General features: G+C 30.7%; 1 protein-coding gene across 1 annotated transcript in view; it reads left to right on the top strand.

Annotated features, from left to right (window-relative positions):
* Positions 1-17,739, top strand: part of LOC129939238 (limbic system-associated membrane protein-like) — a 220,010-nt gene that overhangs the window by 95,694 nt on the left and 106,577 nt on the right. Inside the window, exon 4 of the mRNA XM_056047182.1 lies at positions 17,116-17,213. Within this exon, the coding sequence (XP_055903157.1) occupies positions 17,116-17,213 (98 nt within the window). The remainder of the gene's footprint in view (positions 1-17,115; positions 17,214-17,739) is intronic.

Below are 17,739 nucleotides of genomic sequence, written 5' to 3'. Positions count from 1 at the left end.
AATCAATCTATACTAATTTTATAAATGGGATAGTCAGTTTGTTTGCTTGTTTGTTTGTTTGTTTGTTTGTTTGTCAGCCATTTACGTCGGAACGGTGCAATATTATGACATGAGTTTTTGCTTGGATATAGTTACAAAGCTGGAGAGTGTTTTAAGCTGCTTTTTAATATCTCAAAAATATCTCATTCACAGCTCAATCGAGCATAACCATCGGTAACACTTACATTAAGATATTCAATACATTTCTTTTCTTAGAACATAAAATAGTAGCACATCATTAGGTGCTGACTGCTGTTGGATCTATCATCGTTGCGTATCATTATGTGTTTCTAATACATATAATAACAATTCATCACAACTATCCTGACAGTATTCAAAATAGGAGATGGAAGGTTAAAAACCGATCCCGAGGGCTATGAGACACAGACAAAGATTTGTTTAATTTAGTACATACTAATTGTGAACTTACTCGTATTAAAAGTGTTTACTCTCATTTACAAAATAACATACATGACGATCAATTTATCTGTCAATGGGCATCAAGAAATGATGTTTTTTTGAAAATAAATTAAAAATTTTTGAATGAAGTGGCAGAAGATATGAAGGAGTAGCAAAGCACTTGATACCCAGTAAAGTTTCTTAACTTACTTCAGCTGTCAATGTCTGGAGTGCCCTCACAAAGGATCCAGTTGAAAATATATGTGGCAGAAATGCTTCAGAGAAATTCAGATGGCCCTCAGTTATGTAACGGTGCAAGATTTCGTGTCACACAATTGAGAATAAGAACTAGAAATACATTTTATCCATTAATTTTTATTTTACAACTAGTTAATAAAACTTGTACAAAAAATAAAGAATAAATAATAGTTACCATCCTTTAGCCTTAAAGCTAGTAGTGAATGATACATAGCGAATTTAAATTTACATAAATTAAAACTTATATTGGATGGCAATCAGTGCTGCAATAACACTAAATTGTTTAAGCCAAATGATTAGAATTAGAACATATTCATATAAATTAAGAGAAAAAGAAATATAATAAAAAGTAAATACTCAGTTTTTGCACATCAAAGTTTCTTTAACAATAATTATCAATACAATTTAAATCAATTGTGAAAAGCCAGTCTTAAACTTTTTTAAGAAAAAGTACTTGGAATGTTACCACTTTGATTGAAAAATTCTTTCAGTGCTTTAAAAATGTAAAGATGTCTCAAAGGAAGAATTCCCAAATCCTTGAATGATCGCCAACTTTCTCTTAATAGATTTGTGTTCCAAATTATTCCAATTAGATGTTTTTGAGCAACTAACAAGGGTCTTAAAGTACTAGCATATGAACCATCCCAGCCAGATAAACCATACTGTATTCTTTTTGAGCAGAATGGTTTTTACATTTTTCTAGTAATAAGCATTAATTAATTTTTTATATTGAAAATATGATCTTTCCAGTTATGGGCCATCAAACTGGCCTAAGTTTGTTCGTTTCCATCATGGACAGCCACTTTAACCTTACCTAACCTATCTAGGTATTTAATACTGTACACTGAATCAATTTTGAAACAATCAATTTCGGAACAAGAACCAGCTGCATTAAAACTAGGTCTACCACAATAATGTAAAGGAAAGGTGAATTGTATACAATTCGACCCATGAAATATAAAATTGTAACTGCAAATCTGATGACTTGAAGTTTTGAATGACATTATTTTGGTTTTTTCACTAAGGATTAACTTATGAACCGAGAACCAAGTTCTTAGAATTTTGTTACATTATGTTCAAAAGCCGTAGGAAGGCCATTTAACTGCAACCTAAAGAGAGAGTTAATATAAACTAGAAACAATAAGGGGCCGAGTAAGGAGCCCTTAGGTACTCCATATTTTATGTTTCGAGCTTCACTTATTACAGCTTTAACTACTATACTTTTTGAACTCTTTATTTTGATTGTGACTTCAGCCATTGAAAAATAACTTCTCTAGATCCTTATATAATTTACGTAGCAGTAAATCATTATCAACCATGTCAAAGGCTTTAGTTATATCAATAAGAGCCATAGTCGGTTTATTATGATTCAAGCTGCCATATAGAGTTGACTGCAAAGTCGAAGAATTGCATCTTCGTTTGACTTTCCAGACCGAAATCCAAATTGATTTTCGCTAAAAAAAAAAACAATTTTTATCTAGGAAAGAAGTAATTCTTTTTTTCATTAATTTTACGAAAATTATTGAGTAGGTGGGAAGAAGAGAAATAGGTCTGTAGCTAGACATATTTTTTCTATATTATTTTTTTGTAAAAGGGATCATCTCTCTCACATTTTATAACTTTCAAAAGAGCAAATAGCATGGAAAGCAAAGCTGTTTGGTTGTAAATATTCGCAATCTAAACTGCGTTGCAATCAACATACAAATCAAAAGACTGCTTCAATTTTTCAGATATTTCTGTAAAATATTCATTGAATTTGTTTGAACTACATTTTAATCGCGTAGTGAAATATCGTCTGCAACAATAGTTCCTATTGCGTTGGAATTCGTTTTCTTTCCAGAAATATCGTTGATAATTTTGTCCAAAAATAGAATAATAATTTTCACGAGTTGATTCAATGTTAATTTAAACAATTTACTGGAATTTTCTAAAAAATTCTAGACAAAAATTCCAGCGCATTTTAAAAAACACAAATTTTGTGAAATGATTCTAAACTTTCTGAATTCTATCCGAAAACGTTTGTTGGAAAGGATTCCATATGACAACAGCATACTCCAGTAATGATCTTACGAGTATAGTTACGAGTATGTAAAGATGTAAGCTTATAGGGATCCAAAAAGTCAGTTGAGTTTCTTTTAATGAAACCAATCATAGAGTTGGCTTTAGCGACAATAGCATCCATGTGCGGAACAAATGTAATCTTGGAATCAAAGGATTCACCCAAATCCTTTACTTTAGCAGTTCTCTGAAGAGGGATACGATCAAGAGAATACGCAAACTTATAAGTTGCGAGTTTCCTTTAAAATCATCAGCATATATGAGACATTGGCTGAACTTTATGTTATTGCAAATATCATCGATAAGGATTATAAATAAAAGTGGGCCAAGATGACTGCCTTGGTAAACTCCTGAGGTACAGTTAATGGATCTCGAAGTTGATTGCAAAGTTTTACTTATTGTACCCTATCAGTTAAAAAAGATGAAATCCACTGAAGGAGATTAGAGTACATCCCAAAGTCATGAAGCTTACGAACCAGTATGTTGTGGCATACAGAAATGCCAAATGCCTTACTAAAATCCGTGTAGATAGCGTCTACTTGACTTTGACTTTCTATACAATTAATAACGAAAAAAACATGCGAGATTAGTTATAGTTGATCTACCCGAAATAAACCCATGCTGGGCATTACTTACATGTTACTTTACGAAAAAATCCAGTTTGGTCTTTACTAAACTTTCGAGTAATTTGGGAATTGTGGACAGCTTACAAATGCTTCTGTGATTTTCAACATTATTTTTCGAACCAGACTTATAAATTGTAATCAAAGAAGAAGATTTCCATTCGTCCAAAAATATTTCAGACGATAAAGATAAGTTGAATATTATTTGCAATGGACCTAGAGCATTTTTTTTAAGACAAGAGAAGGAATGCTTACAACATCGACACCAGGAATGTAATTGGATTTAAGATTCTGAAGACCATTTAATGAATCAGAGAATTCTAAGTTTATTGAGCCAATATCTACTTTAGGGGTGATATCTGAAAGAAAAACCAAGTTTCCTTGTGAAGCTAAGAAAACTGATTCAAAAAATTGAGCAAAAAGATCCTCTAAAATGTATCGTAGTAGGAATGCCAATTGATTACCTTTTATAATTAATAAAACTCCAGAATCGTTTTGGATCACTTTTCAAATCAAGCTCAATACTCGAAATATAATTCATGTGCAATAATTTGCTGAGAACCATAAACTCTTTACGAAGTTTAAAAATTTATGGTGGTCATCTAAAGTGTTTGACATTTTTTAAATTAGTCAGCCTTTTGTTATACCACGGAGGTTTTGAGATATTCTTTTTGTCCTATGAGGAATTTAACAAACTATACGGAACAGTATCTGTGATTGAAACTTTCAATTCTTCTTCTGATGTAAAAACTAAATCAAGAATTTTATCTAAATTAAAATTGATGCAAATAAATGATCAATTAAATTTAATTCAGATAAGCATATTTTCATTTAAAAAATATGACCAATTTATATAGGATAGAAATCACCAATAATAAATATTGTATGCAAATTATTGTTAAAATTATTAACAAAATCAATGTTAGCAAGATGTTTTCATAAAGTTCAATATTGCTTCTTGGCGATATATAACTTACGATGACGTACGTTAAAATACCAGGTTAAAGACTGATGGAAACACAAACTAGTTAAATATCGGTTATAGGTAGTGAAATTGATTCACATTAAGTGTTTGAGCAAACGGCAACAAGTAGACAACCTTCACGATCTCCAGCAGTAACACAGCGATAGAGAAGACCATATAAGAGTTAACGTCTAAAATTGCAGAATCAGAAATTCCACTCAAAAGCCAAGATTCAACAATAATAGAACATCGTAGTCGACATTACTGGTAGCAAGGTAAAGTTCAGGGATTTTTGTACGAATTCCACTGGAATTGTGATAATACATTTTCAGGCAATCAGAATTGGATGTAGAAACATTTGGATTCTTTATTTCTCCATCGACGATACGTATTTTTTTAAATTTACGAATTTACGAAGCTTTATTCCGTTAGACTATAAACATGTATTGAAAACGGATTTTATAAATTCAGCAGGAATTCCGATTTTAAAGTAAACAAATCTCAAGTTTACGTCAGATCTATTTTTCAGAAGTTTGTAGCATTCAAAATATGAATCAGTGAATGTAAACGAGTTTTCGTTGTGGTTTTCGGTTGAAAAAAGTTTAACATTGACAACCCGCTGGTTACAACTTGTATTTCCATGATCTAAGAAAGGATGAGCATATTTCATAAAGACATCATAGTTGTATTGGTTTGTGGAGCTGTAACCTTCTATGACACAATCGACTTTTACTTTTTGTCCACAAATTGTTCTTTAAACTTAATGTCAAAGCCTAAACTTTAAAATGTGTTTATTGAGCTTTTCTTTCGAAACCAAAAATGAATGACTCTGTATTGAATTTGTTGAAATTATTTTGTTCAGAATCTTTAGATGGAATCCACCTCTGGTCACCCTATATATCTACCCACATTCTAAAAGCAACCCTGGTAATTATATAAATTTGCCAACTTACTGTTGCAAGAGCATCCCTGTTTCAGCTCCTGTAGTCACATACATAAATGAGACGAAAAATAGAAGAAAAAAAACAAACCTTATCAGTAATTCGCATCCTGGAAAAAGGACTTCCTCCCAAAATGGTTGTTATACGAGAACAACAACAGCTCTCTCAAAAAAAAGGAGAGCAACTTAAGGAAAAATGGAAAAATTCCAAAAAAAAAAAAGCACCACAACAAGAGAGGTACTTCTCATTAAGGAACCAGATGTGTGGCAATGGCTAGTTTTTTGATCTACTGCCAATAAAATAGCAACAAACATTACCACAAAAAGAAACCAAAGAAATAAACTTTATCAAGAGCACCATTTCCCACTCATTATTTGAATTGAAATATTCATTGCCATCAGATAAAATCGAAGAAGAAGATAAAATTCATAGAAAAATTTATGTAGCTACTTCAAATTCAGAAGCCTCCTGCACAGCACATAGGAAGGATATTTATGTAAAAAGTCTACCAACATCATCGCCAGGATATATTCGATATATAATGATGATGATGCTTCCTTCTGGCTTCGTCTTCTTGTCGTGTCTCGTGTCTTCTGTCGTAGTTCTCGCTCTTTCGTCCTTTCGTCCTGAACAAACTCACAATCATAGGAGAAGAGGAAAAACCGATAGAAAGAGAAATAGTCAGAAGGAAGAATGTTATATTATGCTGATGATAATCATTAGCATTGATGGTAGGGGCAAGGTCCTCCCAATACCCACCAACCACCACCCCTTTGCCCCACAGCCAACAGTATTCAACATTTCTGAAAATTATTTTATTGAAAAACCATTATTCGATACGGAAGTTGGATGATTGTGGTCCTGGAGAGGATGAGACGAGAAGTTGGGAAAAGTGCTAGAACTGAGAAAGTGAGTGATAGTATGAATAGCTTAAAGAACAAAACTCATGAATTTCATTTTAAATTGCAAATTTGTATTTGAATATTTTTCTATATATGTACCTTTCTATATCGAGAACGAACTACCTTACCTATGCCGAATATTTTCTGAATGGTAACGGTAACAGCATTGACGACCGACAACCGATGACGACGAGGTAGTAAATCAGCCCTCGAAATAACGACGAAAAAAGAGCTGAGAAACTCCTTCAATGTTTTGATAGATGGCAGGTGATGGTATATGGTGGAAGCGGTGCTGGCTTTAGATTCAAACGAAATGTTTGAATGAGGATTTACATTATTTTTCTAAGGAAATGATAGGGAGTAAATTTTATAAACCTATGGGAAAATTTATATCGATTCAAGTACTATAGAGAGCCATATCCGATGATAATATGATGATGATGATGATGGGATCTTCTTATTCCTTTCTATCTGATGCAGAAGGATATCTATGGAAGAATACCAAAATTTAAGGATTTTTTGAGGATTTATATAGTGAGTACTTTAGAGGGAAGGAGGATTTAAATTTCATGTGTATCTTTTCATTGTTCTAAGTAAAAAGGAGGATATTTGTGTAAGGTCATGTTTTATTGGAATCCTCTATTCAGCTTAGTATAGAGAAATCATGTTCGTTTCTTAGCAGTTTCATTAATGCACCCATAACCTTTTGTCACATATAGCCCTTTATGAATTCGTATGAATGTCCTTAAATCACTTGAAAACATTTTTGAGTACTCATTTCTGTGTTATTTCCTTTTAAGATTGTTTGATATCCTGCAGAGGCATTAGTAAGTAACCAGAATATCAGATTACAAAGAATCTAAAGGATATACAGATAATCAACATTCCATAAATCGATATTAAGATTCGAAATTGCATAGGTTAGCTGGACTCAAAATAAATTATTTTTTTCCAGGTATAACAGTAAGTGAACAAAATCAAATAATATTGAATTCTTAAAATTCAGTTTTTAGAAAAGAGACAAGCATTTTGAATCGTTTACTGCAGAAATAATTGTAAAAAGAAATTTAAACCATGATCTTGGAAAATCATAAAATCTTAATCATATTTCTAATAATTGGACTTTTACACTTAATCGACTAAAATCTTTTGGAATAAATGTTTTAGAAATTAAATACTTTGTTTTTAATATAAATTTTAAGAAATATTTAAATAAAATTAGGAAATTCATTGAAAACTAAAAATGACTTTATTCTCAGAATTAAAATTCAATTTGTGTAACCTTTTTTTTTACTATAATATTGTCAATCTAACAAAGTAGGTTAATTCGATAAATATTTAATTATAAAAATTGGAAAATAGGATATAGGTAACATTAAAAAAAAAAATATTGTGATTCTTTTTTGACTTGTCAATTTTTCCTAACACCTGGGTTTAGAATTTCCACGACGCTTTTTCTTAGACAATAAAACCACGAGGTAATCGGTTTAGATTGCGTTAACTATCTCTAGCAGCAAACTAGAGAAAAATCGGGCAGCTAAAGACTTCTCCGTCGTACGTTAAAAGAAGTAGACGGAGAAACAAACATGGCTTACTTAAAATCGTGGAACTGGAAGCAAACCAGAAGATAAAAGGTGGCTGTGTTCGGCCTCACAGGACAATATATGCTCGTGGTACCCTTACAAGAAGGTAGCCACAGGATAATTGGTTGGAAAAGAAGCTTCCTTTCCCTAGCATCAAAGTAGATAAAAAACGGGTGGCCTAAGTCAAAATTGTTCAACAATTACAAGACGGTTCGTACTCCATTTAACAAGATGGAAATCTCAGGCTGACATTTCAACAAACACATTCTCATATTTAGTGTTCCGGCCCATCAACATGCTTCATTTTAGTCCTCTGGCACATCTAAAATGCTTTATTTTGGCCTTCGTTCAAAATCGAAACAATCCGAACCAACAGAATCTGAAGTGCTGACATGGTCTTGAAATGGTTAAAAGTTCAGGTGGAAACAATAGGCGGGTGTCTCTGAATTTTGTTTGTACAGACAATGCTACGAGAAACATACTTGTGAAGTTCCATTGCCAACTTCAGCTATTTCAGATTCTTCAAGTTTTTTAGTATTTCATCACTTAAGCAGTTCGATAATTGCAAGACCAAATTTTAGTTTTGTTTGTTGCAGAAGTATTCCTGAAAATTTCTTTTTAGATTTTGGAATACAAATTTAAGGGGAACCATGTTTTAAAAATAAATTTCTTTGTGTAAAGCATCTTTAAGGAATAGAAATAGGCAATCTGGTTACAAATAATACCAACTTAATGAGTGCAATAAATAGATTAAAGTAACTTTATTTATTTTTTATTAAACATACCTTCAAACAATAATAAGTAAACTTGAACTTTGGCAACTAAACATTTTTAAGGAATGAATGAAAATTATATTTTGCGTTAAACTGTGGGAATTCACTAAAAAAAAACGTCTGTACGTCAACAATAAACATTAATGTCGATTACTTGATCTGTTAAATAAGTTGTGAACGGTGAATTCAGAACGGTTTTAAGACGTTTTCATTTTGTAATATATGTCAAAATTTTCATTTTACTTGCTCGGCATTTATTCAATAGGTTCGCTATAATCGTTCTGATAAGTTTTTTAAAACATTGATATTTTGATGCATAGTTTTTTTTTTTTGATTATAATTTTCTTTTTTAAATTTAATATTAATTAATCAAAATGGAATTGAAAAAAAATTGCAAGCTTAATTCATTAAAAACAAACTATAAATAAACTTGGATTAGTTAAATTGATACAGATTTAATAACTTGAAAAAAAAATATTTGGGCCGTTCATTGAAGAAAATTTATAAGAATTCAATAAAATAATTGCGCTTGCACTCTTAACTTGATGGTTCTTCGAATGCATCTTTGATACAGTAATTCGAGGTTATATTCGAATTTCGTAGTGATTACTCTAAAATAGTGAATCAATTATAATAAACTGATGTTGAACATGCTTTTTTCAAGACAAAAATGTACATTGGTTCGCTATCAACAAATTGACTGCAAAATTAAAGCTTAAAACTGACTTTTTCATGGAAAAAAGTAAAAAGAAAAACCTAAATAAAACTTTTTAACCTCCATTTTGTTTTTGCTTTGCAAAGTGCCCTACCCAACGGCATCGTTTTTTTTTTTTGTTTGTTTTTACATTTTTTTTTGGACTAATTGTCAAAATTAGAAAAACAACAATGGTAACAATTAGGTTTTGGAGAGTGAAACATACGACAGATTCCGGTCTTGGTAAATGGAGTATTTTTAGTTTTAGCTGTTGAGTGTTGTCAAAAATTCTTCCATTTAATATCAGAAGATTGGTACCCAAACTAAGTCAAGATAGAAGATACATTTATAATGAATTTTCACCTCCTTACCTAAACGAAATATTCTAAGAAAAGTCACTGCCAATTGCAAGCTTATATATGTTATTAACTTCCCATAAAATTGAAAATTTTGAAATTTCTAGACGTTTCAAGGTCCCTAGAGTAGAAATAAAAGATTTTTAGAAAGATGTTTGTGCGTGCGTGTGTACGTACGTTCGTACGTCCGTACGTCCGTACGTTCGCGACGTTTTTTCTTCCCGCATAGCTCAAGAACCAGAAGAGATATCGATTTCAAATAAATTTTGTTATACAGAAAATAAGGCAGAAAGATGCAGAAAGAGCTCTCAAGAAAATTGCGTGGGTGCTTTTTTACCATAGTAGTTTGAAAAAAAGGTGAACATTTTGGTTAACCCTAAATATCTTACGAACCAAAAACGCTAGAGACTTGAATTAAAGTTTATATAATATATTGTAACGTGATATCAAAGAAGTATATTTTTTGAAAAAAATCCATGTAACGGTTTTTTTATAAATAAAAAAAACTGAAAAAAAAAACAATCTAATAAAATTTTGAGAAAAATCAAATTGACAGTTTTTTTATAAAAAATAAAAATCTAAAAAAAACATTACTCAAAGTTGGTAAAAATTGAATATCGATTCAAATATCTTTTCAAAAACTTGAAATTTAGGCTTTTATTTTATAAGAAATATTGCTTTCAACATTCTGAAACATTTTGAGAAAAATTGAATTAACAGTTTTTTTACAAAAAATAAAAACCTGAAAAAAATGTATAAAAGTTGGTAAAAATTGATTTTCGACTCAAATATCTTTTCAAAAATTTGAAACATTTTCTTCAAACTAATTTTATCTTATAAGAAATATTGTTTTCAAATTCGGTAAAATTTTAAAAAAAATCGAATTGACAGTTTTTTACAAAAAATAAAACTCTAAAAAAAAAACAATACTAAAAATTGGTAAAATTTTACTTTCGATTCAAATATCTTTTGAAAAATTAAAAATATTGGCTTCAAACTTATTTCACAGAAAATATAGTTTTCGATATTCAGTTATTTGTATATAAAAAGCCAACAGTCAAGTTTTTTCATAAAACATAAAATCTACAAAAATAAAACTCAAATTTGGTAAAAATTGATACGAGTACATACAAACAAATTTTTAAGCAAGACAAATCGACAGACGGGATGGGAAGTTATCAGTGTGGGTCGCATCCCAGCCTCTTTTTATCGTACCTAGTGCATAGGTGTTTTGGTTTTATTCCCTCAAGTTCAAGGCGATGATTAAAAGTGTAAGGCTTTGATGCATTATTAAAAAAAAACGTCTATTTAAAATTTAATATAAATTATGTTACTAAAGCCTTAAATTGATTAATTATTTTAAAATTAAATGTAATACATTTCATATGCCTCACACATAATATTCCATTGGTATGCAAACTAAAATTTTCAAATGGTCTTTTGTATAACAAGTCAATTATAAAATTCCCATAGGAATAGGAATCTTGTAATCGGTCCGATTTGTCGAATAGAAAATGTTTACATTTCTCGACATTTCAAGGTCCCTAAAACCAAATAAAATATTTCATGAGAGATGTCTGTATGTTAGGGAAGCTTTTTTCGACTTCAAATAAATTTTGTTACACAGATAATAATACAGAACTATGCAAAAAAGATTTTTTTAAAAGTTGAGTGGGTGGTTTTTTTATCAAAGCAACTAATCCAAAATATCTTACAATTCATTAACGCTACAATTTGAATTAAATTTGATATTATATATAAATAAAAACTGAAAAAAATAACTGTCACCTGTAATACTTTACAAACAAAAAACGATTTTTTTTTATTTATTTATTTATTCATTCATCTATCGATTCTCAATCTTACAGATTGCTTAAAACTAATATAAACTTAATTCATATTTACATTTTCACTTAATTTCAATTTAAATACATTTCTTTCAAGACTTATATTTAAATTAAATTTAAGTTCATTAAATAATTTCATACATCTTTTGAATGGTTCATTACAACTGTAATTATATCTATGCAAGGGGATATAAAACAAATGTCTTGATCGGATATTTCTTCCTGGAACATAGATATTTAAGAGATTTAGCAAAATAGGGCATTTTATATGGTAAGACAATATATCATATACAAACATCACACAATTTACAAGGCGCCGATTTCTCAGCGCACATCTGGTGGAGTAAGTTGGCATTTCGGGTAAATTCCATTTTAATTGTCGAACCATAAATCTAGTGAAAGATTTTTGAACTTTTTCAATTCGATCTTTTGAAACTGTGTAAAAAGGATCCCATACTACTGAAGCGTATTCCAAGTGTGGGCGAACGAGAGAAGTATAAACTGCTTTTTTTGCGTAAGGATTAGAAAACTCTAAGCAATTTCTTTTTAGGAAACCTAGCATTGAGTTTGCCTTTGCCACTATAAAATCTACATGAAGGGAAAAATTAAGCTTTTCATCAAAAACAACACCAAGATCTTTTACTTCAGATCGTCTTTCCAATGCAGTGTTTGAAATGTCATAGCCATAAAAAATAGATGTTCTTAACCTAGAAAATAAAAAAAATAGTACATTTTTTAGTATTAAGTACAAGAAAATTTTGTTTGCACCAATCTTCGATATTATTTAGATCGCTTTGGATATTAAGGCAATCATGTATGGATTTCACTGTAGAAAAAAGTTTGAAATCATCAGCAAATAACAAACCCATTGCATATTGCAACAATAACGGTAAATCATTCACAGAAACTAAAAACAACAAAGGTCCAAGATGGCTTCCTTGAGGAACACCCGATGAAACCTTTATTATTCTCGATGAATAGTCTGAAATTTTTACCATTTGTCTCCTATTGACTAAGTAACTGGAGATCCACTGCAGAAGGGTTGAATGAAATCCAAAATATTTTAATTTTTTTAAAAGCTGCATGATACAAAGGCTATCAAATGCTGAAGATAACGTCAACCTGAGAACCGGATTCTAAAGCATCGGACACATATTTGGTAAACAACGACAAATTTGTAGTTGTTGACCTACCACTTACAAATCCATGCTGACAAGGAGATATAGATTCTTTTATATAAAAATAAATTTTGTTTTTAACAATGAGCTCGAAAAGTTTTGGTATAGCAGAAAGTTTAGAGATAGCACGATAATTTTCAATTTTATGTTTCTGTCCAGCTTTAAAAATGTGTGTTATATATGAAATTTTCCAATCATCCAGAAAAATTCCAAGAGAAAGAGATATATTAAAAATTATTTAAAGTGGATTTATCTCCAAAATAATTGTATGCAAAGAAAAATAACGTTTTTGAAATCTGGCTAAATGCTGGGAAAAATTAAATTGACCGTTTTCTTACAAAAAATAAAAAAATATATAAAAAAAGGATTACAAATTTAAAATTACTTAATGTTCGTAAAAAATATTTGTTCAAAAATTTAAGATATTGGCTTCAAATTGTTTTTAACATCCAATAAGATTTTTAAAAAAAAATTTTTACTCTCACTTTTGCTGCATAGAAATTAAAATTAAAAAAAAAATAGTACGAAGAATTGGTAAAAAATGATATTTGATTCTTGGTATCTCGTTAATAAATGCTTCTTAAATTGGCAACAATAATTTCGTTACCAAAAATAGATTTTGAAATCAAACTATTTCATCATATGCAAAATATTGTTGATAATTTTTACTTAATTTTTTAGAAAAATTTAACTGACAACCTAGAAAAACAATAAAAAAATGATAGGAAATATTTTTCGACTCATTTTTGTCTCAAAATATTGTTATGAACATTTTGTTTGAATTTTAAGCAAGATAAATTGACAAACGGGATGGGAAGTTATCAGTGTGGGTTGCATTTTTAGGTTTTCATTTGTTGTATTTTTATAATGTTATCTATCATCAATATGTTGAATTAAACGAATAAAGTTTACGATCAATATGTTTAGTTTATTTATTATTTTACTAGCTTTTAGCTAGGTTTAAAAGGTTTTCAATTTTTGGAAATAAATTGTCTTTTCGAACGTATTAAAAAACTAAATGAATGTTAAAAAAAAATATTGTGCATAAGATAAAATTAATTTGAATTCAGTATATGTTTTTGTTCCTTAAACTTTTAAGTTGAAAAACATTTTTACTAATTCTAAATAGTATTTTTTGTAGATTTTGTAGCCGTTTAGTGGCTTACAATGTTCAACCATTCCTGTGTACGCGTACTATTGTCAATGATGGTTTGATTGGTTTAATTATGACAAAACAAAAGGTGTTTCGAACGTACGGACGTAGGTACGAACTAACGCACTCAAAAACCCTTCGATTTAAGTTCAAGGATACTCGAAACGTAGAAACGTGAGAAGTTAAAAGAAAAAGCGCGTAAAGTATTTGTGGAATCATTTGTTAGCTCAAAGTTATAAAGAACTTAATACACAAATTATTTGGAAAAAATAAATAAATAATTATTACTCTAACTTTAACCTTTCAAAAATTGTTTTTTAAAAGCAATTAAAACTTTTACTTCCTTTCGAAAATATCTGCTTTAACTCATTCTGTATGGAGCCTTGACTTTTTTAACCAAACCGACTTGAATTCACGAATTAGCTATTTAATGTAGATCCTTCAAACAAAAATTGAGGTGAGAAATTTGGAGAGGCAATTTTTCAAATAAAGAATTTTCATCATGTATAAGTACCAGTGGCATGATGGTAAGTGCGTTGGACTGTCATGCCAAAGGTCTTGGGTTCGATCCCTGCCTATGCCATCTAAAGTCTTTTCACGGGTACTGCCTCTTGCGACGAATTGACAAATTCTCCAATAATAACTCTTGTCATGAAAAAGTGCTTTCTCGAATTAGCCGTTCTGTAGGTCCCCTCCATTCCTGACAACATTAGTCGCACACAGGAATGGTTGAGAGTTGTAGGTCACTAGGCTCTAGTTCTCATCAGACTTTTGCGCCACCCAATTTAATTTAATTTAATTTAATTTAATTTAATTTAATTTAATTTAATTTAATTTAATTTAATTTAATTTAATTTAATTTAATTTAATTTAATTTAATTTAATTTAATTTAATTTAATTTAATTTAATTTTAAGTCGTAAGTCAATCAAATAAGGCAAAGAAAAATTCCTAAAAACCATAAATTATTCAAAGCCTTCAAATATTTTCAGTCAATAGCTTTAAAAAATTGCCTCTTAGAATTATCTTAACTAAGCTAAAAGACTTTCTTACTTGAGAGAAAACCAGTGACCCAAACCAAATTCATGAGGCACTTTAAAAGTTTTAAGCCCCAGATTTCTTATTATAATACTTTTTCATTGCATCATTTACAATCTACCCTTTTGTTTAATTTCACATTTTTGCAAAAATAAGCAAAGTTAGGAAAATCCCCAAACTGGATATGAGCTATTAAACTGTTGTCCTCTACTTTATTTAGATTTACATTAAGTATTTTAAAATATCATTGATCTGCTATTAAAGCAGACGTTGTTCTATCCACCCAACTGAAAAACTGTTTAGTCTCCAACATCAAGTAAAAAAATATATCAAAATCCCCAGATACGAGTTTTCGAGAACTTGACCAAGAATACGTAATTTCCATCTTTACATCACATATGTCTTGGATGATTTTTTCATTATATAATAAATTGTTTTAAAATTAAAACAACTCTTTTCGCTAGGCCAGGACAAGACGCAGATCTTCTGCAACAGCTATTTACCACTCACCTTTCTTTTTCAATCTTGTTGATGGACGTTATGAACCCAACGACATCTCGGTTGATTAAAATAGTAGTACACATGTCGTAATGGTGGATGTCATCCTAGAGGTCTTGAATACAATCCCTGCCTGTGCCATCTAAAGTTTTTCACACGAGTACTGCCTTATGCCAACGGTTGACAAATCCTCAAATAATAATTCTTGTCATGAAAATTATTTTCTCAAATTATCCATTCGGATTCGGCTAAAAATTGTAGGTCCAATGTATCCCTGACAACTTTATTGGCACACAGTAAGTTGTAAGTCAATAGACCCTAGCTCTGAACGGACTTTTGCGCCACCTCATTTTTAACTTCCCATAAGAAGAAAGCATAAATACCTTTTAGAATCATCCTTATTCAAGAATGTTGCTAATAATGCACGTTTTTCCATCATATCAATCTTAACCAAAATTTTCTCTTTGACCTCAAATAACTCGTATTTAAAAAAAAAATCGTCTCCTAGACATTAGGTATCTACTTATATATCTCTGTATACCAAAAATAAGATTTATACATAAAAATACCCCTAATAGGATCAGACAGTCTGAATCCTATTTCTTTTGTCTTATTTTATCAAAGATACTTTTACTCAATTGTATTATTTTCTCTTCAAAATATGAAAAGAGGCCTTAACTTTTCTAGAATCATAATGCCCAGAGATTAAAATCAAAATTTTCTATCAATTTATTTTCACAGACAATAACAGACAGGTACGAAGGCATAGCTACGAGTAGACAACAATATCTAATCCTGTTTACTCCTAATTCCGGCCATAATTGCTTTTACCTACCTCTACTCTATTAAAAAGTCCAAATTATATTCAACTAAAAAAGAATCTACCTTTTACCTACCTATCCCCATAAACTCGTCCTTGGGAACATCCAAAAAGAAATAAAGGTGGCAAAAAAGAATTTAAGAAAATCCAATTTGAATAATATTCATGTTCCTCCTTATTCCCCAGAACTGCATCATCTATCAGTTGATGTGGATCCTGGGATGTGAAAATGTAGATGGACCATACAACAACAACACAGTAGCCCATCAGGTTTTCTCATCATTGTTGTTGTTTTTGTTAAGTAGAGAAGATTTCCCACTTGCTCTGGGATGCAGGACGAATAAAAAAAAGGCTTAACGTGAAAGACGAAGAGTGTACATTTTCAAAATAATTGAATTTAACTTCCTTCGGTTTTTTTTTCTTAAGAACAAAATCAGAATATAAGGAAGCGCTGAGCTATGCAGCTCTCTTTCGCTCCCTATAAAGTGATATCAATTGGACTCAAAGAATTACCCCCGAAGCAAACGAATAATACCCAACAAACTGATGTCTGTTTGAATGTAGGTATGTAGGTGGGTACATAACGTTCCTTCTCCTACGTTCTATGTAACAATCACAAAAAACAGGATTACATTATGCACAATTTGGTTTTTTGAAATTTCATTTCGCTTAGAAAAGGGTTTTCAAACCCTCCAAAGTGTGCCAACCCCTATCACCTACTCGCCTTTTCGCTCCTTTTACACCCTCCAAAGCACATCAGAGATCGCCTTAGGGTTGTGCACTTCTCTGCGTTTGCTGTTCATGAGAAGATAATAAAACTGCATGAATCCTTCTCTTCTCCTGACGATGTACCTATGAGTAAAGGAAGGACGAACTCGATCTAGTAGAGATGAGTAAATCATGTTTGCCAGTTAAACACATTCATACATACAGACATCCATATAAAACATACGAACTAACTGTTTACTTTCTTTTTGTATGTATACTTTCAGCTCCGCCAGAAATCACAGTGGAAAAGTCCTGGGTGCATGCAGCGGAAGGATACGATATTGAATTGGTGTGCATTGTCCACGGGGATGTTAATTCCGAGGTAAGTTTCAATTCATCATGAATTTGAATGTGACTGTAAATGTGAATGTGGATCCTTGTGGAAGTGGATCCTTGTTGCCCTTCCTTTTCTAGTATTTTTCGTTTTATATGTACTTTGATATATATTACTTCCTTTGTACCACTATACCTACCTACTTCCTACCAACCAGCCAACCGACTACGACGAGATGGTAAAACGAATAAGGTGAATAAAAAGGACTCTTGTGGTTTTTATTTGGTTTTATAGCCTCAAAGGATATTCATATATGTATAGTATCAGTGATTTTGTCCAAATACACTGCATCCTACCGCCACCCCCAGTGATACTGGCTATAGTGAAAGTTATTGTACGTCATCATGTAAAATTTGCTTACATTTTTCAACATACACAAATAAAAAAATATCCTGCAGCAAATTTGTATATGACTTTTCGATGCTTAATATCATATCCTTAACTCATATCCTTCCATTCATTCATTTGTTCCTGTTTTTTATTTTATTTTATTTTTCGTCACACAGAATTAAAT

The sequence above is a fragment of the Eupeodes corollae genome, chromosome 1 (genome assembly GCF_945859685.1).
Source record: "Eupeodes corollae chromosome 1, idEupCoro1.1, whole genome shotgun sequence".
In the NCBI taxonomy this organism is placed as follows: domain Eukaryota; kingdom Metazoa; phylum Arthropoda; class Insecta; order Diptera; family Syrphidae; genus Eupeodes; species Eupeodes corollae.
Note: the sequence above shows the minus strand (reverse complement) of the source record. Positions and strands in the feature narration are given on the sequence as shown.